Source organism: Leguminivora glycinivorella, chromosome 1, assembly GCF_023078275.1.
Source record: "Leguminivora glycinivorella isolate SPB_JAAS2020 chromosome 1, LegGlyc_1.1, whole genome shotgun sequence".
Classification (NCBI taxonomy): domain Eukaryota; kingdom Metazoa; phylum Arthropoda; class Insecta; order Lepidoptera; family Tortricidae; genus Leguminivora; species Leguminivora glycinivorella.
Window position 1 is genome coordinate 36709527 of NC_062971.1, and position 25116 is coordinate 36734642.

The 25116-nt window shown below is 37.6% G+C and overlaps 1 protein-coding gene across 1 annotated transcript in view; it reads right to left on the reverse strand.

Moving 5' to 3' along the window:
- LOC125242410 (phospholipid-transporting ATPase IF-like) overlaps positions 1 to 22180 on the reverse strand; it is a 69247-nt gene extending 47067 nt beyond the window's left edge. Inside the window, 2 exon segments of the mRNA XM_048151247.1 lie at positions 4959 to 5151; positions 22044 to 22180. Coding sequence (XP_048007204.1) covers positions 4959 to 5151; positions 22044 to 22133 — 283 coding nt within the window. The 5' untranslated portion in view covers positions 22134 to 22180.
- Positions 22181 to 25116: the final 2936 nt, after the last annotated feature.

A 25116-nucleotide genomic window follows, 5' to 3' on the forward strand; every position in this document is an offset into this window, starting at 1 on the left:
ATGGCCATAATTACTAAAATACTGTCGACCCTGCCTCCTAGTTATCGTTCCCTTCGGCAAGCTTGGCTATCTTTAGAGTCGTCTAAGCAAACGTTACAGAATTTGACTTCTAGATTGTTAGACGAAGAAGCAACTATGACTACACAGGAAAAAGTGAGTCCGCATTAATAGTGTCAAAGAAGCCAAGCGCACAAAGTAAACAAGGTAACAATAGTAAAGCTAGTACCTCCAGTCACACACATAGGTTTGTTTGCTACAACTGCAACAAACGAGGTCATTTTGCGAGGGATTGTAGAGCCCCTAAGAAGTCTGTTCGTAAGAACCAAGAACAATCAGACATGTTAGCGTTTAGCCCTGAGAATAGTTCCTCTCATACGTGTGGTGATAACGTATGGTTTTTAGACTCGGGAGCGAGTATGCACATGACTTATAGAAGAGAATACTTCCATGATTTTGAGAATTATCAGAGTGGAGATGACAGAACTGTCAAGTTGGGAAATAAACAAGATATTCAAGTTCGCGGAAAAGGCTCCATACTGATAAATAAAGTAGTTAATGGTCAATGGGAGCAATGTATATTACGAGATGTGCTGTATGTGCCTGACTTGCGAAGAAATTTGTTTTCAGAGGGTGCAGTAACTAGAAAAGGTTACGTAATAACCAAGAATGATAAAAGAGCGCTCCTTATGAAAAATAATGTTGTTGTGATGTGTGCCGAAATGAAAGACAACAATTTATATCAGTTGAACATTAAGACTGTTATACAAGAGGCCTGTAACGTAGTGCAAACTGACATTAAAGTTTGGCACGAGAGACTCGGGCACGTGAATACTAAAGAACTACAAAATATGAGCAAAAATGGTGACATTCCTGTGACATTGACTGGCAGTGACACTTTTGTATGCGAAGCGTGTCAGTATGGCAAGCAGTCCAGGCTGCCATTCAATAAATCTCGTAGAGGCCCAACCAAACCTGGAGATATTGTTTACAGTGACGTCTGTGGCCCTATAGAGGAACTGTCTGTGTCAGGAAAGAGATATTTTGTTTTGTTCAAGGATGGAGCGACAAGCTATCGTCATATTTACTTCTTGAAACATAAGAATGAGGTGCTTGACTGTTTCATCAAATACAATGCTATTGTGAAGAACAGGTTTCTGCATGACGTGCGCACCTTACACACAGATAATGGAGGTGAGTTCGTAAATCACGATTTAAAGAAATTTTTGGAAGATAAAGGTATAAGCCATGAGTGCACGGCGCCCTACACAGCTCAGCAGAACGGCCGGGCCGAGAGAGAATTGAGGACGATAATGCAGTCAGCAAGATCTATGCTTTATGCCAAAGACATACCTCTGAACTTATGGGCAGAAGCTGTGCATTGTGCAGTATACATCCTGAACAGAACTTCGTCCAGTCAGACACCGAACATCTCACCCTATGAACTCTGGTTTGGAGATAAGCCAAGTCTGAAGCACATCAGTATTTGGCTCGGTGGTATATGTCCATACACCAAAAGAGAAAAGGACGAAACTAGACAGAAAATGTGAGAAGATGTTACTGGTTGGATATGAGCAAGAGAACTACAGGATGTATGATCAGAATACAAGGAAAATTATAATATCTAGAGATGTCAGATTTGATGAAGGAAGTGTACCAGAAAAACGTCAAAACTTTGCACAGATTAAGTTGAGTGGGGATGAGAACGAGATAACGACAGATCAAGAAAAAGGTGCCCCATCTTCACCACAAAAAGAAAGTCAAGACGAACTGTCATCCTATGAGAGCATGCAGAGTTCAAGTCCTGACTCTGATGATTCATATCAGCCTCTGAAGCGAATCATCATCAATCAGGACGTACGAAGCAACATGATGACACTACGGTCTCATAAGACAAATGAGAATAATTTAGAAGTAAATTTTACTGAAGTGGAGATACCAAACACATATCAAGAGGCAATTAGTAGTGTGTGTAGACATGAATGGAAGGAAGCTATTAAGGAAGAGCTGAAGTCTCATGAACATAACAACACATGGTCTATAACTGACAGAACGGAGAAGAAACCTATTACAAGTAAATGGGTATTCTGTGTAAAGCGAAACAAAGAAGGAGAAATAGAAAGATTTAAGGCTAGACTCTGTGCACGAGGTTTTACACAGGTAAAAGATGTGGATTACAAGGAAACGTTTTCGCCTACGACCAGGTATGACTCCATTAGGTTGCTATTGAGCTTGGCAGCCAAAGAAGACCTCGAGATACAGCAGTTCGACGTGAAGACCTCCTTCTTGTATGGCGAGCTCTCCGAGGAAATCTATATGGAGGTACCAGAGGGTGTGAAAGCTGAGTCGTCAAAAGTATGTAAGTTGAACAAATCTTTGTATGGCCTTAAGCAGAGTTCTAGATGTTGGAACAAAAAGTTTTGTTCATTTTAGACAACATATGGGTTTAAACCATGTCAATCTGACAATTGTGTATTTGTGGGATATTTTAACAATATCAGGGTATTGCTTGTTATTTATGTTGACGATGGGCTTTTAATGTCGAAGAGCAAGGATATTTTATCCATGATTTTGAAAGATTTGAAGAGTAATTTTGAAATCAAAACATTAGACTGCAATTGTTTTGTTGGCATGGAAATAAATAAACAGAAAGGATGTGTGTCTATATGTCAGAAACGTTATATAGAGAATTTGATAAATAAATGTAATATGACTGATGCTAAAGGCTGTAATACTCCTGCAGATGTAAATGTACAGTTGTCAAGAAATTTGAATGATGAAACATGCAGAAACTACCCTTATAGAGAAGTAGTGGGAGCATTATTATTTTTGTCATCTGTATCGAGACCTGACATATCTTATGCCGTGAACCTTGTGAGTAGATATGTTAGTAATCCGGGTACTATACATGTGAATGCTTTGAAGCGAATTATTCGTTATTTGAAAAGTACCAAGGAACTGTCAATTCGTTACTGCAATGACAGTGAACTGGTTGGTTATTCGGACTCTGACTTTGCTGGTGATATAGATACGAGGAGGTCCAATACCGGTTATTTATTTTTGATGAATGGTGGTCCTGTCACGTGGGCTAGCAGGAAACAGAACACCGTGGCTATGTCAACGACCGAGTCAGAATTCATGGCTGCTAGTGACGCGGCTAAGGAGATTTTGTGGTTAAAGCAATTTTTGTTTGATATAAATGAACCACAAGAATCTGTAACACTCCAAGTAGATAACCAAAGTGCAATTAAATTGATAAACAATCCGGTCTTCCATAAGCGAAGCAAGCACATTGATGTGAAATATAACTTTATCAGAGAGAAAGTAGAAGGTAAAATTATTAATATAAAATATGTGGAAAGTTCATCGCAACTGGCAGATTTTCTCACAAAAGCTCTGCCTGTTGGCAAATTTAATTGCATTCGAGATCAGATATTATTTTAAGGTCTGATTTATATTGTTTTATGTTTTAGTTATTGCAGAAGTTAATCTTATTAATTTAAGTGGGAGTGTTGGAGTATAAATTAAAAGATACTACCTGTATGTAGGCTACCTATTTGATAGCCGTCATGTTTAGTTCATAGTAGGTTCTGTCAGGTGGCGCCTCTATCAATGCGGTTTAACGTAATTCAAATGTAACGTGTTGACAAGCTAAATAAAATTCAGTTATAAAAGAATTCTCATAGTTTACTTGATTAAAGCCGGCGTAGCTTTATTTGACGTTCATATGCGCATTGTAATATGCCTACTTGAAAAATAAATATTTCATTTTCATTTTTCATTTTCATTTTCATTTTCATTTTCAAAGCCTAGCCCCAATAGAAGGGACGGAGAGTGACATAGGCTACTTTTTCTATTTCTAACGCGAGCAAAGCCACGGGAAACGCTAATTTATTACAATTATGTGCCTACTTAAACTAAGTGCGTGGTGGAAAATAAAAGCGCTAATCTTAGGTGTATTCGCCATGAAATATGTTGGAGCTGACAAATTTCTCACAAAATAAATATTGAAACACGCATATATTGTCAATCAACACCGGCAGCATGTTTGAGCCGTTTGGTGTAGAGACGCTTGGACCGTGGGGTCGGGGCGCGCACGGCATTCACAGAGTTGGACAAACGCCTAAGTGTAAGGAGGCCTGGGGGCCCTGAGTGGACGCTCGGAGCAGAGCGCTCGGCGGGGACGGCGAGCGTGCGTATACCCTATGCAGCGTCGAGTTAGGACACTTATACTTTCATTGTTTGACCGCACGCTCTGCCGCCACCAGGGGGATTACCATGACGTACTAAAGACGTTCAGTTTAGGTTGAGAGAAAGGGACACAGCTATAGCAGTTACATAGCTCCGTCCCTCTCTCTCAACCTAAACTGAACGGCTTTAGCACGTCATGGTAACCCCCCAGGGGCCCATTTCTCGAAAGGTACAAGCCTTGTATTACAAGTGTGTTTCTATGACAACCCATACGATTTGACAGTTCGCGCACTTGTAATACAAGGCTTGTACCTTTCGAGAAACGGGCCCCTGGCCTTACACTTATACACCGTGTTTTTTTTTGTTTTCCGTTAAATTCGACACGCAGTTAGGTTCATCATCAGGAACTACCCTGTGTATCGCTTTTTGTTAAAATCGAAATTATTTTTTTCGATTCCATACATAATAAATGGATTAATTAGTGTGAGAGGACCTTAATCATAAAATTAAAGTCATTGTCAAGTGTTTGACGTCACATGTCACAAATAACATTAGGAAGTGGCAAGGGATGCCACACACGTATTTAGTATTTTTTTTTTAATAAATCGATAACCGTAAGAGTTAAGACGCTAGTTTCTTAGAGAAATTGATTGTATTTGAACTAAAAAATCTTCCCTTAAAGTTAACGGAATTCAATAAAAACACGGTGTAGATGCGTCTGGTGACCGGAAGGGTGGGGCATATCTTGCCCAGTTCTTGGATCCACTCACCTATAATGATGGCTATAAACGTGACGACAAGGAAGTAGAAGTTGACGACCCTTCTAAACTGTTCTGTCAAGTTCTGCGGTATGAACATAAGCAGAGTGTATCGCGAAGTCTTGATTTTATTGTGTTTCTTGCCATCCGAAGCCGCGCCCACCTCGATCAGCCGGGTCTCTGATGCTGACGATACCTTGTTGCCCTGAGGAAAGAAGATACGATAAGTAGATTATTTACATCCAATAAAACTAAAAAAAAATATTAAATTTTATTATTATTATTTAATAAGCAGGCAGGCGTGTGATACTATACAGCACGACCACGGATGATTTTATTAAATCTGATGCGGTACAAATTCACGAAAAAAAATGTACTTTTTTGTACTGACGTTTAAAAAAAATGTACCCTTATGATTTTGGAGTTTCGACATAGGGCCCGTGGTCGTGCTAGGTAGGTACTCCCTGGCACGACCACACTATATTTAATGAGATTTTAAATTTCTGTTGCAGTACAAATTCACGAAAAAAAATGTACTTTTTTGTACTTACCTTTTAAAAAAAATACACCCTCATGGTTTCGGAGTTTTGACATGGGGTGTGGTCGTGCTAGATCGGTGGTACTTCCTGGCACGACCACACTATATTTAATGATTTTTTAAATTTCTGTAGTGGTACAAATTCACGAAAAAAAATGTACTTTTCTGTACTTACCTTTTTATAAAAAGTACCCTCATGGTTTCGGAGTTTCGACATGGGTTGTGGTCGTGCTAGATAGGTACTCCCTGGCACGACCGCACTAAGTTTTTAAAGTAATTTACATAGTACAATTTCAAAACACTTGTTTAGTATTCATTTGACCATCAAATTAAACATAAATATAGTGTGGTCGTGCCAGGAAGTACCACCTATCTAGCACGACCACACCCCATGTCAAAACTCCGAAACCATGAGGGTATTTTTTTTTAAAAGGTAAGTACAAAAAAGTACATTTTTTTTCGTGAATTTGTACTGCAACAGAAATTTAAAATCTCATTAAATATAGTGTGGTCGTGCCAGGGAGTACCTACCTAGCACGACCCCGGGCCCTATGTCGAAACTCCAAAATCATAAGGGTACATTTTTTTTTAACGTCAGTACAAAAAAGAACATTTTTTTTCGTGAATTTGTACCGCATCAGAATTAATAAAATCATCCGTGGTCGTGCTGTATAGTATCACACAGGCAGGCAGTTAAAGAACTGATATAGCCTGTATCCACTGATCATTGTGACAGTAATCATAGCCGAGTTGCAGATGTGATGTGCTTGTCTAGTGTATGTGTAATTTTCTCGAAACATTGTATCATTTTATTTTCATTTGCCTTCTTATCTTCATTTTGCCCTCAGAAATGCGTAGTTAAAATCTTTCAGTTTCCTCATGTTACACCGTGTATGTGTATATCCATACTAATATTATAAATGGGAAAGTGTGTGTGTCTGTTTGTTTGTCCGTCTTTCACGGCAAAACGGAGCGACGAATTGACGTATTTTTTTTAAATGGAGATAGTTGAAGGGCTGGAGAGTGACATAGGCTACCGTTTGTCTCTTTTCTGATACCCCACTTCCCTAAAATGGGGGGTGAAATTATTTGTATTTTTTTAATATGCCGATTTTTTGGATTTAACGCGAGCGAAGCCGCGGGCAAAAGCTAGTACTTTCATATGTGTGGGTAGATGAACAGAGATTCAGTAGCTTAGAACCAGCTTACGTGTATTATGTACTCCTCCTTCTCAATACCTACATATTTTATATGGCGCAGCCGGTAGGATACGAACCTACGCTCCACGCTCTGATTTCGATCCACTTTGATTTCTAAATTTGATACCACCAGGCTTAGAATAAATTTAAAAGTGGAATAAATTTCTACCTTGGGTGAGACTTGAACTCATGGCCACTGGATCGATATCGATACTCCAGCTCTGAGCCAACTGAGCCACCAAGACTTCAACCAAGCCAGACTTGAAATAATGTATTTCAGCAACAATAAACATTCTAGTTTTTATTCCGCATAAGGACGAGAAAAATTAAAAATTAAAAAATATATATTCGCTATACGCTATTCGTTTTTAGGGCAGGTACTTAAAAAAGTAAAAATTTTACCCTTCAAAGAGTTTTAAGAGTTTAAACTACAGGGTGAAGTTTCAAACGCTCCAATAACTCGATTTTTTACCTTCATGTGTTCCAAATTCAGACTGCAGTGGAACTATCGTAGAAACCGCCGAGACCAAGAAAAGCCTAACCGAGTGATGTTTTAAAAACTCCAAAACTTTAATGAACACCAGTGTTTACCTTCATCTGTTCAAAAAGGTTCAAAGTATCGGACTATCGTAAAAGTTGCGAAGGCAATATATTAATAGTATTTTATGCAACTGGTGGTTAAAAGAGGTCAAAAAAGGTGAGTGGCGTGGGTAACAATTTGAGGCGAAGCCGAAAATTGTTAATAAAGACGCCACGAGCATTTTTTGACTCAGTTAAACACTGTTGCATACAATACTTTTTCTACGACCAAGCACTTATTTTGAAAGAAAATTATAAATTCAACAAATACCTACTTTCAGTCATCTTAGTTATCTAGTGGACCGCCTACCATTTTGAATATGCAGTTTGAGTGCAAACATGAAAATAAAACTGTCTATGGTATGTTTTTTAGAAGCCTGGCCACTAAGACGAATCGAACCGAGTTGAATCGAGTTCTCATACATTTGAATGCGATTCGACGCGTCGCCAATGAACGCAGCAGAAAACGAAGGAGTCTCGACTCTGCGAATTGGTTTGTTAAGTTGGTAGCAATGTATTTACTGAACTTTAACAGCTATATCGTGCTACTGCTACTAAATGTTTTCAGGGTATAGACTAGATAGACTTGTCTTGACATCTTTTATGTAGGGTTTTAAAGTTCTATGCACGACCTTGTAACTCACGAATAACAGTACGGGAGTAGAAAAAATTTAAAATGTATGAGCCTGCTGGAACTTTAATGAAATGAATTTTATTTTTTTTATTTTTTTTTTATTAAAAGTTCTCTTCAAAGAGTGTTGACATACTCGTATTGACAAACACCAGCCTTGCACCAGCCTAACCGTGTGCAATCTCAAAAGCTCATGTTTTTAACCCCCTGCTAAATGACGGGGTGTTATAAGTTTGACGTGTCTGTCTGTCTGTGGTATCGTAGCTTTTGAATGGATAAACCGATTTACATTTCGTTTTTTTTTTGTTTGAAAGCTGAAGTAGTCGGGAGTGTCCTCGCTAAGAGTGCGTTTTCACATTATCCGATTCGATATCGGATGTAGGACCGATATCCCATACATTACAGGCGCCATATTGGATTTTTTCCATTGAAATCCTTCCGACATCCGATATCGGATCGAATAATGTGAAAACGGACTAAGAAGGCATATTTGACGAAAATCGGTCCACTACGTCGGGGTTTTTTTTTTCAAAATTGTAATTTTGTACCTATTGGTTTTTGAAGTGAAACTTCGAATGCGACTTCCAACTGACAGCGGTGTTAAACGTTTAACACTGATTAGGTATTGCCAACCCGAATTTAAAAAAAATGCTAGACTGGTACCAGGAATATGCCAATTTTGAAGTGAAACTCTTGAACTTATTTCGTGAATTTATGTTTATACAGGGTGCCCGGTAAGTTCGAGATTTTCACACTTTTTCAAATTTTAATACTACCCAAAAATTTTAAAATTTGTGAAAATCTCGAAAACCAGGCGAGTTTTACTAAACCTTGGTGTCGATTTTCTGGACTAGTATAAGGTGCCCTCTTGGTTGTTAAAAGGTTGTCCATTAATTACCGGGCACTCGGTATAAAATATTTAAAACAGTAAAAAGATGGAAGTAACTAAACGCAACAACGTAACAAGCACTTGACAGAATGTTTCACTTTTTCCGCGCCGAGGGACGTACTCCACGCTCTATTTTTTACCTTCATGTGGCCCAAATCCAGACTGCAGTGGAACTATGGTAAAAGCCGCCGAGGCATTGTCGCACGTGACGCGAGCGGCGAGAACTGGGCCCAATGTCATTGTCATTGCATCGTGCCGTGTGAAGGGCCGCAGATGTGAAGGGTAGTCGTACAGGGTGGATGAGTTAGGGCTAGTTTTTAGTTTTTTTTATATTAGTAATTTATTTTACTTATTAGTGTTAAGCTGGGCCTCTTGTCATTGTCATTGCATCGGGCCGTTTGAAGGGCCGCAGATGTGAAGAGTAGTCATACAGGGTGGATGAGTAGGTTTTAGTTTTTTTTATGATTTTTGTTTTTAGTTTTTTTTTTTTTTTAACTTATGTCACTCATTAGGTACTTGTCAATGAGAGCTTTGTCATTGCATCATGGCGTGTGTATATTGGGTGGTGGTGGCTTCTTGAGACATTTTTTAAATATTGAAAAACACGGTTCAGCTTATATACTTTGTATCATTATTGGCAACTTATCAATTCTTTCTTTAGTGTAGCCGCTGTGGACACATTTTTTTTCAATATTAAGAATACAGGGTGGATTCGTGATTAGGGCTATTGAGCGCTATTGTTTTGAGCTACTATTGTTAAATACTATTGTTGTGTACTGCGCCCAATGTCATTGTCAGTGCATCGTATGATTTGTAGGTATGTTATCTATTTCACTTTACAATTCATATAATTAGGTATAGTATGCTAAGTGTTAGATTTTAATATTAACATAATAAATAACATTAATAACGTAATGATGAATTGTGCAAAAAGTCCTTAATCATTGAGTACTGCGCTCAATGTCATTGTCAGTAGCCACGACGCATTGAGTGGCGTGTGAAGGATCGCAGGTGCGTAACGGAACTGTAGCTTAGATTTTTATGCTTTTCAGGGCTGGTGTTTAGTTTGCTATAACTTATAATTCAACAAATATATTTTCTAAGTGCATAAAAATACTTGCATCATTATGTGACTGCTACGCCAATTAAAACAAAAATAAAGATGTTATTCTGTGGACGACATAACTTTATCGCAATCGTAAGCTCTGATGCATGCAGCAATGTCTGTGTATATTAAGCACTAAGTGTTTTTATTATAATATAATTATATAAACACTAGTAAATTGGGTGGAGTTAATAAAATAATTAATAAAAGTCATTCGAGATTTAGACACAAAATTCAATGGTTTATGCATGGTTAGATTACTAATAATTTTGAATTGGACAAGACATGATGGATGTCATATAACTTTTAATCAATGGGTAATGTTGTTAGATTATGGTCTCTTTCGGTTTTGTCTTTTTCATACTCGTACAATTAAATACCGCGACTTGCGTGTTACATTTAAAGACGACAAAATAACTTAATTGCGAATTTTGTACCCACAACCACATTATGCCTTATTCGTATAATAAACTTTGGAATGTATTATAATAAAAAAAAATATTTGAGAAGTAAGTACAGTCTGGTTTAATTTGATCCCGTTACAAGAAACACTCGGTATGAACTAGTTTATAACTTAGGAATTCCATGCGTCAAAACAAGAATACATTTTAAAGCCTGGAATTTCGGCTAGCCGCATCATTTATTATTTAAACGTATTGCTAATTAAGCCGTTAATAAAGATAAAGTTGGAAATATCACCGTATAATTATAAAGCGCCTTAGAAGGCTTAATAATAGGGACAATTATTGATACTGATTTTTGATGTCTAAAATTTTGGTAGAGGTTAGACCAGCGGTGGGCAATGTACGGCCCGCGAAAAGGCGTTATCCAGCCCTCCACTTTGAAGGGCCTTCAAAATAGTATCTCACATGGCCAGTACCAAAGTAAGAATGCATTTTTGGTGTGAATCTAGCCCTCCTCTAAAATTCCTTCAAATTTTAACCCCTAATGGAAAAAGTTTTCCCACCACTAGGTATAACCCATAATCATAATCATATTTATTGGTAAAGTCATATTACATGTCGAATCACATTTACACTTATGTACAATAATATAAAATACAATATACAACATATAAAATTATACCGATAATAATTTAGTAAAATCGCACCTGAACTGAAATTAACACAAAATTTAAACTACATACATTAATATGAAAATTTAAAAATGTTCCACACCCAAATAGCATCGAAGTTTGACGTTTAAAGTAACATTTGCAACGACAAGGCTCTCAAAATTGTTAACAACTTCTATCTTATCTTAGTGGACTGACAGTGACACCACTAAGACCGTGCGCCCACGGGCGACTTTTCGATGCGACTTTTTTGTCGCGACCATGGGCTACTTAGTATGAAAGTGCGCTCACGAAGCGACGCAACTTTTCAGACAAATACGCCTTCTAATACCTCTTCTACGCTGGCGGTCTTCCCTTGCTGTACCGCCAGCTTTTACCAATTTTTAGTTTTTTTAGTAGGTATAATAAATAATGACAACCGGTCTGGCTCAATCGGTAGTGACCCTGCCTGCTAAGCCGCGGTCCTGGGTTCGAATCCCGGTAAGGGTATTTATTTGTGTGATGAGCGCAGATATTTGTTCCTGAGTCATGGATGTTTTCTATGTATATAAGTATGTATTTATCTATTTAAGTATGTATATCGTCGCTTAGCACCCATAGTAAATACCTACAAGCTTTGCTTAGTTTGGGGCTAAGTTGATCTGTGTAAGGTGTTCCCCAATATTTATTTTTATATTTAATTAGAAGTAGTTACCTTATTCAGCATGTTATGCATTAATTTGAGTTTGAGTTTTAATATTTTTACACCCAGTATCAAATTACCTACCGGAGAGTACACCAATTTTTTGTCACCCTGTATTTGTTAATCATACAAATTGTTCTCTCTTTTTACACGTCTTCTTGGACACGTGTTTATGTCGCGCATTTATTAGCATTTTATTCCATTGCTATTGAATAAAATATATTTCAAGCAATGAATAATTTTTAAGAAAAAAAACCGTCGCCTTTCGGGTTCTGGTGAAAGCTACTTGCGAATGTTGGATTATGTAGAAATGTGTAAGTATTTTTAAAACTGCTTTTAATGCTTTAATTATTAGATGGCAACACAAATGAATATACGTATAACGTTAAGGTTTGAGGAGTTTCCTCAATTCCTCATGAATCCGTTTATATTATAAGAAATCGAAGCTTGACAAACTTTGACTTGAAAACTCAATATGCTTAACAAACATAACTAAATAACTGAACTTAAACGCATTCTTTTCTTACAAAAATACCAAAGTCACTATGAGTGTGCCGTTCAGATTTGAGGAGTTCAGTTCTGACTATCATCAGCAGTTCCACTGCACCAAATGTCACTGTTCTGGACGTAAGCGCATGCTGTTCTTATAAAAATGGCAAAGTCACTATAAGCGTGCCGTTCAGATTTGAGGAGTTTGGTTCTGGCCATCATCAGCAGTTCCACTGCATCAAATGTCACTGTTCTGGACGAAAGTGCATGGTGTTCCTATAAAAATACCAAAGTCACTATAAGCGTGCCGTTCAGATTTGAAGAGTTCCGTTCTGGCCATCATCAGCAGATCCACTGCACCAAATGTCACTGTTCCGTACCTAAATGCATGCTGTTCCTTTAAAAACACAAAAATCACCATATGTATGCCTTTCAGATTTGAGGAGTTCCGTCGATTTCTCCAGGATCCCATCATCAGAACTGGGTTCTGAGAAAAATGGGACCAATCTGTATGCATATACATTCAAAAAAAAAATTTCAAAATCGGTCCAGTAACGACGGAGATATCGAGGAACAAACATAAAAAATAAAAAAAATAAAAAAAACATACAGACGACTTGATAACCGTCCTTCTTGAGAGATATGATGCGACGGTTAAAAATACACATCAGCCTTCGCAAAGGAGAAAAATATGGTTAAGTTATAAGGAATTTTAACGTGTCAAGCCAATGTTACCTTGGCAAGTATAAATATCCATAACACCTACCAATAGAAACATAATAGGCTACTAGACTCGTATCGAATTTAGCACATCAAGTTATTGTTTTCCGTAGTATTTGACTTAAGAAATCAATATTTATAGATTACGGGCATTAAAAGTGCGTGATGACTGCGTATTTTTAATTAAATATGTGTGTATGTTTTTTTTAATTATGGACTCCGAAAACGGTGTTGGCCAATGGAGTGACGTCACATAATTCAGATCAACTATGGAAATTAGAGGTAGTAATCTGATCTCCATAGAAGCAACCTCTATTGTATTAAAATTCATAGTGGTTGACGGGTGTGACAATGTGAAATATATTTTCTAAATATACTGACGTCATGTCATAGATATTCTATAGATTAATATGGCTGATGTTGTTTTTGCCTGATCACGTAAAAGTAAACTTTAAATAATTTTTTTTGCGGGTTTTTAAGTCGTAATAAAATATGGTACTATTCTTTTTTGTTTAATTAGACAGTAATTAATAATATAAGACATACTTTTAAAAAGGGTCAAGTAGCCTATTATTCATGTATAATTTTTTATCGTATATGCATGTATTACCTACACCTATTAATTTTTTCGACTTCATTTAACCATAAGAAATTAAATATATAAAGGGGTAGGCAGAGCATATGAAACTACTTAAGTTTCAGTGACACACTTGGCAATTAAGAGTGAAGTCACCTCAGATGTGATTCTACCTTAAGGGGTTGAAATAAAAGAAAACGAAATTGTGACATTGCAGTGAAGGGTGCCAGGGACTTCCGGCCGAGCGTCAATCGCGGTCTGACGTGCTATTAGCGGTTAAAATCTGAAAATTAGTTTATTTTCCTAATTTACTGCTCAGATCTGGGTAGTGTGTTATTGTGGTGTTGGGTGAAGGTGGTAAGTGGTGTTTTGTGTTGTCCTGTTTGTAGATTTACTGTAATTTTGTAGTAAATTTTTTCACACTTTGTGCGGGTAGGACCCGCCATGGGCGATGAGAGCCCCGGCGATCCGGGGGGGTCGAACGAAAATTTTCTTTCGGCTCCCCCATCGCCGGCAGCTTTTATTACGGTAAAAGGTAATGCTGTGGATACGGAAATGAGGGAAAGTAGGAAAGGGAGACGGAAAAATCGTAAACAGAAAACAAAGAAATCTAACAATGACTCGTACTCTCGATCTAGATCGCGCTCATCCCCGTCTGAGTCAGACCGGGAAATAGGACTTAAAAATACGTTTTCGGCTTTACCAATGTCCGATTCCCAAGACTCGGTGCTTGATCTTGGACAAAAAAGTAGAGAATCACAAATTATAACCCCGACGAATACAACCCCGCCCACCCCCCTACAGACGTCTCCCCCGGTATCACAAACTGAAAGTCTACCCCCGACTCCTTCGTTGGTGGTCACGGACAGGAAAATGTACACAAAGAATGATCCTGGTCCATTCACCGTACACGTGCAATATAACAGTGAATCCCCAGGCGCTACGCTGCACCCTGTGACCTTCGGACAATTTTTACATAGCCATCATAGGGAATTTCCAAACGTGGTTGACGGATCCGTCAAAGGTTTAGGACGAAACAGGGTGTCCGTCAGTTTTCACACGGCGGAAGATGCAAATAACTTCTTATTATCGAACACCGTCGCAAATAAAAAGTATAAAGTGTTTATCCCGGCATTTAATGTAACCAGAGTAGGAATCGTCAGAGGAATACCAACTGAATGGACACCAGAGGATATTCAAAATTTCATTAAGGTCCCTGCCGGGTGTGGCCCAATAATCAAATCTAGGCGCCTTAATTTCAAAAAAAACAACTATCAGGACGGTACGTTCAAGTGGTTCCCATCGGAAACGGTGGTGTTAACCTTTGACGGCCAGGTCTTGCCCAAAAGGATATTCGCTTGTTTCAACTCTTTCCAGGTGGAGGTATACACGTTTCCCACAACACAATGCCACAATTGTTGTAGATACGGACACACAAAAATGACGTGCCGATCAGCCCCTCGCTGTTTCCGCTGCGGTGGTAATCATACGGGTGACAAATGCGAAGAAGATAGCGGTATTACAAAATGTGTGAACTGTAGGGGTGAATCCGGCCATCCTGCGACTAGTAAGGCTTGTCCCGAATACACTAGACAGTGTAATATTAAAAAAACTATGTCAGAGAGTAATATTTCCTATTCAGAAGCAAACAAAATCCATCCTACATTAGGTAAGTCATATGCAAACGTGGTAACATCTTCGGCAACGAACACAACTTCACATAAAAAAACTGTATTCTTGAAACCTCGTTCTCCACCTCCTACCCGCAAAGGCTACGATAAAGCTGCCCATATGGCCCTCATTAATGAAGAAGCAGATTCCTTGCCCAATGGATCAGCGTTAAACAATCCATATGCCTCATCACCTTCGGAAATTATTATTGCCCTACTCACACAAATCGTATCTACCATTTCGAAATCGAAATGGTCCCCATCGAACAATTTGATGTCCCACGTTGCCTCTTTCCTTCCTTTACTTTCCTCTTTTATTTCAACTTTCAATAATGGATCAGTTGATCCTACAGTGGAACATTCGGAGCATCCTCAGTAAAAAACACGATTTAACTTTTTTAATTAACAAATATAAACCTAAGATCCTTGCACTGTCAGAAATATGGCTCAAGCCGGAGACAAACTTCCGAATCCCAGGATTCGTCAACATCCGTGACGATAGACAAGATGGTTACGCCGGCTGTGCTATATTAATTAAAGATAATATTACATTTAAAGTAATTTCAGTCCCCCCAGTTGAAGGTTTACATATTGTCGTTATACAAATTAAAAAATATACTCTTGTATCTCTCTACATACCAGACCCTTCGAAATTTATTTTGGATGAAGTATTATTAATTTTACAATCCCTACCTCCCCCATTACTAGTACTGGGGGATTTTAACTGTCATAATCAGGTATGGGGCAGTGGTAAGACTGAACCTGAAGGCATTCGGCTACTTAAAATAATTGACGAATGCAACCTGTGCATTCTGAACTCCGGTTCTGCCACTAGACGCACACGCCCCAGCGAAGTTAAAAGCGCGGTAGATGTTTCATTGTGTTCACCCGATTTAGCTTCCCTATTGACATGGGAAGTTCTAGATTCATCTTTTGGAAGTGATCATTTCCCCATTTTAATAGATTTTCCACCTTTGGATCTTAAAAATAAAAGCCCAATGGTTCCTCTTCTCAAATTTAATATAATCACTGACAGATGGAAGGAGTTTAAAGATAATCAAGCTGATTTTGGTTCATTACTGATTCCTATTTCTCCTGATAGAATTGAGGACTGTGCCATGTCTTTTACGAAAGCTCTTAATAAATGTGCGGAAACCGTTTTTCCGTTTAAAAATGCAGCATCTGATAAAATTCCGTCCCCCCATGGTGGGACCAGCAGTGCACCAATAAAGTTAAAGAAAGGAAAAATGCTGAAAAACAATATCGGTTAAATCTCACCCAAGATAACTACCAATTGCTTAACAAAATATCAGCTGAAACTAAGTTATTTCTGCGGTCTAAGAAGAAGGAAGGATGGAAATCATTTTGTGCATCTATTTCCCCTACCACTCCATCGGGCATAGTGTGGAAAAACATCCGAAAATACAGAGGCTCTAAAAACCTGACTTCTTATACCCACCCAACCTCCCCTGAATGGGCTGATGATTTCATGGATATGCTGGCTCCTCAATATGCTCCGAATGAACTGGAGACTAATTTTGGGTACTGCCTAAATTCTCCTGAACCTCTTGATTCTCCATTTACGATCGTAGAATTAAAAAACGTCTTAAGTTCTGTGAGTGATTCCACTCCTGGGCTGGATGGTATTCCCTATTCCTTCCTATGTAATTCCAATGATCAATTTTTGCAGTATTACTTAGATCTGGTTAATACTATTTTCATTTCTGGTTACATACCCGAATCGTGGCGACCTCAATTAGTTATGCCTATTCATAAGACCAACAAAGATCCATCAGACCCACGTTCATACCGTCCTATAGCTCTGTCATCAGTTATGTTAAAGATTATGGAACACCTAGTTAAGAATCGATTGGAGTGGTTTGTGGAGGGGAATGATTTATTGGCCAGGTCACAGTACGGTTTCAGGAAGGGAAGAAGTACCTCCGATAGCCTTGGTATATTTACAACCGATATTCGATTGGCCTTTTCTCGTAATAAATCAGTGGTCGCGGCATTCCTTGATATAACAGCTGCATATGATAATGTTCAGCTTCCCTCTCTCAGGAAGAAACTTCATGAGCTGAGAGTTCCGGCGAGACTGAGCAGTTTCATTATGTTAATGCTGTGCGATCGACACATTACATTTCGTGGCAATTGTAATACAATATCGCCATCTAGAAATGTCTGGAAGGGCCTACCCCAAGGGTCAGTGCTTAGCCCCCTTTTATTTAATATTTATACTTCTGATTTGGAACGACATGTTGGACAATCGAATATCCTCCAATATGCTGACGACATTCTTCTTTTCTTCAGCGACTCTAATATAGAAAGAGCGGCTGAAGCAGTCTCAACGTCATTAGAGTCTCTTAATGTGTGGTTGGAAGAACACGGTCTTGATTTGTCCACAGAAAAAAGTAATATTGTCATCTTCTCTAGGAAACGTAGGATTCCGGATGTTTCAATAACAGTTAAAAATAACCCAATCCCAATAAAATCCCAAATTAAGTTTTTAGGACTAATATTAGACTCAAAACTTACAGGATTACCCCACTGCGAATATGTAGCTACAAGATGTGAACGGAATATTAACATTCTTAGATGCTTATCCGGAGTATGGTGGGGAGCACATCCGTTTTCCCTGAAGCTTTTATATAATGCAATTATCAGAAGTGTGTTAGACTATGGGACATACTTATTGGAGCCAGCTAGTAAGGTGGGTATAGGCTATCTAGATCGCGTCCAAGCTAAGGCACTCCGGGTAATACTAGGGGCTATGAGATCAAGTCCAATTAATGCTATGCAGGTGGAGTGTTTGGACCCTCCCCTTGATCTTCGCCGACAGTATTTGTCTGACCGATATTTGTTTCGAGTTTTACAATACACGACCCATCCCATGTACTATAAAATTAAATTACTAGAGGAATATGCTCGTAGAAACAAATATTGGGTAAACAAACGCCCTCCATGTCTGGTCAATAGCTTCCGAAAATTCAATAACATCCGGGATCCTGTACACCACTCTCTGAAACTTCCAGTATTTGAACACCCATATGAAACGGTTATACTTCGCCCTCGGGTACTACTAGATTTTAAAATCCCAAAAAATGATCCTCTGGCAAATGTTCGTTCCAGATCTATCCTAGGGGAAGAGTGGTCGGAGTGGCACACACTGTACTCTGATGCCTCTAAACTATCACCTCAGGGCTGCGTTGGGGTTGGAACTTATCACACCCAATATGAAATCGTCCAAAAGACAAAATGTCCACCAGAGTCTTCGGTGTTTACTGGGGAATGTCTAGGCATTCTTAAGTGTCTGGAATATATTCTCCTGGGAAGGCTTAGCCGTTCTATTATCTTTTCTGATTCCCGTAGTGCCTTAGAAGCACTATTGACAAATCCTTTCTCCTCTAAGTTACACAGCCCACTCACTTTCCTAATTAAAGAAGCATTAATACTCTGTAACAAAAGAAAGCTGGAAGTGGTGTTGGCTTGGATTCCAGGTCACGCTGGTATAGTGGGCAATGAAAGGGCGGACCAAATAGCTAAAGAGGCAGTAGTGCATGGCGATAAGTTCCCGTTTAAAAATTATTGTTACGATCTTTTATCCTTACCAAAAGTTTATTTATATAACTCCTGGAAATCGCGTTGGAGATCGGGTACTAGAACAAAAGCACGCCACTATTATAAAATACAACCAGACATCCCTCACAAGCCATGGTTCTCTAAATTAACTTTAAAAAAATCATCAACTTCCTCAATCATCCGTATGAGACTTGGCCATTGCGGTTCTGCAGTATTTCTTAAAAAACTTAGAATACATGACACGTCTGTATGTGAGTGCGGTCTAGAAGAGGGTACATTAAATCACATTCTATTATCTTGTCCTCGCCTAGATCATAAACAATTATATCGTGGTTTGATAAAACAAAAAATTCCGTTACCCACACACGTATACTCCCTTCTGTCGTTTAACCCACGAGTATTTAGATTTATAGCAATATTTTTAGAGAATAATAAACTCAAAATCTAACAAATAACATGATGTTTTAACCCTTTAAAGTAAGTATTTGTTTTAATTGGTAACTCACACACTAATATCCGTAGTCGGTAGGTATTATGAATTGTACTAACCCTTTATAAATTCTATCATCTAACAATTATTTTTTCAGCCCAGTTCTGAGTCTGCCAATAATCATTGAATTTCTTCTTCGTAATCTTTTCCTTTATTATATTGACGTGAAGCTGGCAAAAATGTCTTAAGACGATTGCCATAACATAAAAAAAAAAAAAAAAAAAAAAAGGGTGCCAGCCTCTCGCCATCCGACAGTCGACTTGAACACCCACATGAATAAAGGAGGTGATCTTACAAAGGCAACACAATTCCAACCATTTTACGTTGTGAATTATTATTAATTTGATCATGTGTTACTTATCTTATCAGATATTTTATCGTCAAAAGAAAAACATTTAGGTGTGTATCGTAAATTATAGTTAACATTTATTCGCATCTTAATCAGAGTTGAGATTATGATTGGAAGGAAATAATTAACAATTTGAAGATAACAATGTCGGTCGATGCCTTTATTTACACGTATACACAATATGTGATATGATATTATGCAGTCAATGGGCCTTAGACAGCGGTCTCACCAAAAGCAATGAGCTATCTGTGATAAAAAAGTGCCTTATAATAATATAGGTTTTACTCTTTAGGCAGCATAAAAGGGCTAAGCAATTTTATGCCCATTAAGGTCTGCTCTTACTTATTTTATTTAACAGTTTAACACGCTGTTTGTTGATCGTGTTTATTAAACATCACTTCCAGTTTTAACGGAGAATAGGACCCTCTCCTCTGTTGGATTCTGAGCTGCACTAGCAATGAGTACGTTGCATTTTATCCGGGCATTTTCGCGAGAAGAATCACCAAAAAAAATTTTTTTTAAGGTAGGTAAATTTTATGTTTTTCCTACTCAGAATCACGAACCCTTTCAATCTAGATTAAAAAAACCGGCCAAGTGCGAGTCGGACTCGCCCACCGAGGGTTCCGTACAAACTTTCTTTCAAACTACCTAGTAAAAATAATCTCATATTTTCATATAACTCTAATGACTTGACTAGAAGACAAAAGTATAGGCACTAATGAGTATTATAGTGTATAGCGCCATCTCCCGGTCAATTTGCTAACTAATTTGCGCGACCTGGTTTTTCAGGGATAATTCTTTATAATGTTAACCGATTTAAACAGTTTTTACTTTATTGGACAGAAGATGGTTTACGTAACACCTCGTATTAATTTGAAGTACGATATACATCCGCAAGGGTGGGTAAATTGAAAGTAAAAATCTGAAAAGTTTTTTGTGAATTAAAAAAAAAGTATTCAAAATACAAACACGATTATATTTTTCCTGTAATATATAGCATAAAACCAATGTTTACTAAAATTTTCATAATTTTTCGTTGGTAAACTTCGGAGATAAGGGGGGGGAACGGTATTTTTTTTTACATTTTCCTTCAAAATTCTTTTTTTTTCCACAACAAAAAAATTATAAAAAATAGCTTATTTACGTTCAATTTTAGCTCTTTCCAACAATACCCCACTTGACCTAGTAACTTGAAATTTACAGTTTGCCCCCCTTTAATTTTGGCCATTTTCTACAATTAAAATTAATATATTTAAAAAAATTATACTTTCTATTTGTAGAGGTTTACAATGTTCACAACTATTCCAAATTTCAAGTTGATAGCATTAGTAGTCCTCGAGATATTTAGGAATGTGACAGACGGACAGACATACGGACAGAGTCGCACCATAAGGGTTCCTGTTGTACCTTTTTGGTACGGAACCCTAAAAACAAGAGACAAAAAAAATGGTCTCAAAATTTTCTATTATTTTGCATACTTTCCACTTTGTAACCGCTGAACAAAGTGTTTGAAAAATAGTAACGAAGTGGAAAAATTAAATTTGGGACGCTTTTTTCTGCCTAGTAGGATCGAAAGGGCTCGTGATTCTGAGTAGGAAAAACATTAAATTTACCTAATTTGGAAAAACAAGTTTTTGAATCTTTTTTCGATCCACGAGTGTGCAATAATTTCTTTACGGACAAAAATAACTAAGTAGGTAGAATTACCAATGGTCATTTGTTTATGAGGACCAAAAAGTTGTTTTAGTCACCCGCAGTAGGTACTACCTATTATTAATAGCTTAGCAAGCGAGAGGTTTCAAATTCCAATATTTATCCGCGTTGAATCTTGAAAGTTGCGAGAGTTTCAAGGCATGAAAATTAAACAAATTGTGCCAACCATTAAAACACTTTTTATATCATTCAACTTAAGGTATCAAGTACAGAAGGTTACAAAATTGCATGGAGAAATTATGGATGAATTCATTGAAGAATTTGCCATGCACTTTTGAAGCTGACAGCTCACAACCACATCTCGGACACTGGCGATCAAATATAATGAAAGACACAGTCTAAGGCTTCCCACAGACAGTCTTAAAAATTCATAATCTTAAAAAAAACTTGTATGCAATCTGACAGTTCAAACTGACACTGACAAGACACTGACAGATCTGAACTGTCAGATTGCATACAAGTTTTTTTTAAGATTATGAATTTTTAAGACTGTCTGTGGGGAGCCTAAGCTCGTGTAGATGAAGGCGTAATATAACGCTTGTATGAGTGAAATATGACAGGTCGACTGTTCGCGTTTTTACCGGCGGTAACTGTGAGGTAACCGAGAGGGTGTGGGCGGCACTGGAGTGGCCATACTGTGCGACAGTACTCTTTATTATTATAGGTACTGTGTCACAACTGTACAATTTGTATGAAATTACTTTTTAAACACATGCGAACAACTTAGGTAACTTAGGTAAATAGGTGTGGTGAAATAGTAATCTATGCTAGCAAAACAAGTTATAGACCATAAACAATTGTGTACTCACCACACAACACTTAAACACATATCCAATAGTCGTATTCACCAACACAAAGAACATCACAAGCCAATTGGCTGTTGCGCGCGCCATTGTCATTTACCACGCATATTTAAAAAGAAAAAACAAATATGGCTGACCCTCCCAGTGTAAACGAACGGACTGAAGTGATAACTCATATTATCTTATCTTACTCTTCAATACGTTATCACGGGTGACGTATTTGTGATTGGTTTATTAGAAACTTTTGTAGGATTATGGTATTTCCTTGTAAAGTAATCCTAAGTACCTACATAACTTTGTTTACGTACTTTTTCTTTTTTTTCTCAGGATAAATATAATATTTTGGAATAGGTATAATAATTTTCACCACACCAACTGGTAAAGGCTCTCTTTGCTATTCGAAAACAGATAGCGAAATTGCATTTTATCCACAAGAGTGCAAAGTAATTTCATACAAATTTTAACTTGATGTCTTAAGCTGGCTGGAAGAATTGATGGATTTGATTTATTTTGATTTTTATAGTCAGTATTTTGTACGCGTTGGTGTGGTGAAAAATTTTGTTTCACTCGGTGGCAAAGTGCCTTATTACCCTCGCAACGCTCAAGATTCCACTTTTTGAACCACTCGCTACGCTCGCGGTTCAATATTGGAATCTTTCGCTTTCTCTGGCATCAATATTGGCACGTGCGGTTAAACAACAACTTTGCCCCCTTATAAAACAAATAACTATTTCTCATAGGTGATGTAACGAGTGAAAAATCATGTAGAATTAAGTCCCCGAATCAATCACTGCGCTCAGGACTCAATGTATTCCCTCGCCGTAAATATATTATTTTTTACCACATCAACTGGAAAATATCAATTCGAAAACGGATAGCAAAATTGCATTTTATTCACAAGAGTGCTAAGTACTTTCATACAAATTTTATTTTGATGCCTTGAGCTGGCTGGCAGAATTTACGTACAAACTCACCACGCTCGCGGTTCAATATTGGAATCTTTCGCTTGCTCGAGTTGATACCCGATAATGGCACGTGCTTTTAAACAACAACTTTGCCCCCTTGTAAAACAAATAACTATTTCTCCCTTGAGACACAGTCTACTATACTTCTTTCTTTATCGATTTATATAATATGCTATTTTTCTATATTTAATGATTCACTAAAGCGCTTTTAATTTCATTTGAAATTTTCTATTATTACACCATAAACATTACCATCAGTAACACATGTCTCAACAACGCGGCACCAACTGGCGATAGGTAATTGTAGTCAGTTAGGAATAATTAACTGTGAACTAATTAATGAACTTCCAAACTTTATTATATGTGAACCATGTGTGAACCTATTTATTGGCGTGCTAGTGAAATATTTAACCGACTTTGAAAAAGGAGGTTTATTTCACGACCGGGCTGGCCTAGCGCGTAGTGACCCTGCCTGCCAAGCCGCAGTCCTGGGTTCCTGGGAATTACAACTTGGTTGCTTTTGGCGTCGAGAACTCGAGACCCTAGATCTGTGGGGCCCGGGCGACAAGATTTTATACAAGGACTTGGTGAAGCGGTTGACTGATACTACGGGGGACAAAAGAGCTGGCAGCTTCCTCGCTCATCGTATAAGCGTTGCGATTCAGCGAGGAAATGCTGCCAGCATCTTGGGCACTATACCTCAGATGCCCTCTTTAGACTTAGATTTTTATTTCTTAATTGCCTAGTTTGTAATATTTATTGTATCATTATTTTAGTGTTATTTATAGATAATTTTCAATAGTATTTTGTATATATCAAACTCGTGGTGCAGCTACAATACAATACAAATACTCTTTATTGCACACCTGAATACAGGAAACAACATACTCAACATAGTAAGTATAAACAACAACTTAAGAGGTAAAACAAGAGGCGGTTTTATCGCTAAAGAGCGATCTATTCCAGACAACCTAGGTAGTACCAGCTACCTATATACTATTTCAAGTTTTCAAACTAACACTTACCCGAATCAGAAAAAGGCTCATAACCAAATTCGCCACAGTACGCCTCATGACACATGACAAGCTTCTGTGCTTACAACAGCAGAGGGCGTTGTCAACTGCCGCAACTGATATGGAGTTCTTAGTAACTGTGGGACCCGTGTTTGACAAACTACATTAAGTACATAAACAGGGTACTGAGGTAACACTAGTGAAATTAGGGTTCCTTAGCTCTTGAATAGACCGGTTACTTCGAGTGAACTCTAGAATAGACCGCGGCAAATTAGAACACAGGGTCAATATTTAAATTCCGTTGACGTTTGAATATTGTAGGTACCAATAAATATAAATTGAAATAATTACATTGAGATTGAACTCGCGGCCTAGAAAGCAGACGTTTTGCTAAAAAAAAAAGAATTGAAGCCATGTAAACGTAAGTTTTTGGCGTAAAGTTTATGGCTTTGCTATCGTCACCGGAAATCGCTTTCAATTTGCAATATATTACGCATTTGATCGATCAATTTTTGTACAGAGCAATCCAAACTCTCACCCCATTTGTTGCAGTGTCGTGCTGTGATAGGCCCTCGGAGACTGTTTAGACGCTACAGGAGGAAAATGCTAAAATAGAAAGGAGCCCCCCTTTTGAATTTGGGAATTTCAGTTAAATATACTAGTGTTATTAACTTTCGTTTATTAAGGTAATAGAACTTAAATAACAAATAAATAATAAGCTAACTCTAAAATAATAAAACAACTTAAAATTAAATTAAAAACTAATCTAAACTAAAATATATCTACGAAAAAAAAATTGTCCATTCAGAACAACTCAGTTAAAAGATATTGCAAAAAAATCTTTAAAATCTAGGTTCCCACTTCGACTGTTTCCTCCTTTAAAACTTAATCAATTGTAACGAAATTTGAGAATCTGAATAACAATAATATAATCTGTGTCAGACCGTTTAGTTTTTAGTAATTTTGAATACCACACCTTTTTTGCGTCATAATCAATAAGGCCGTTTTTGGAAATTTTTGATGGGCTTCTAACGTCTTTAAAAATAAGAATATCAAAGAAATCAAAACGGTCCGACACAGATAAAAATAATATTTTTTTTT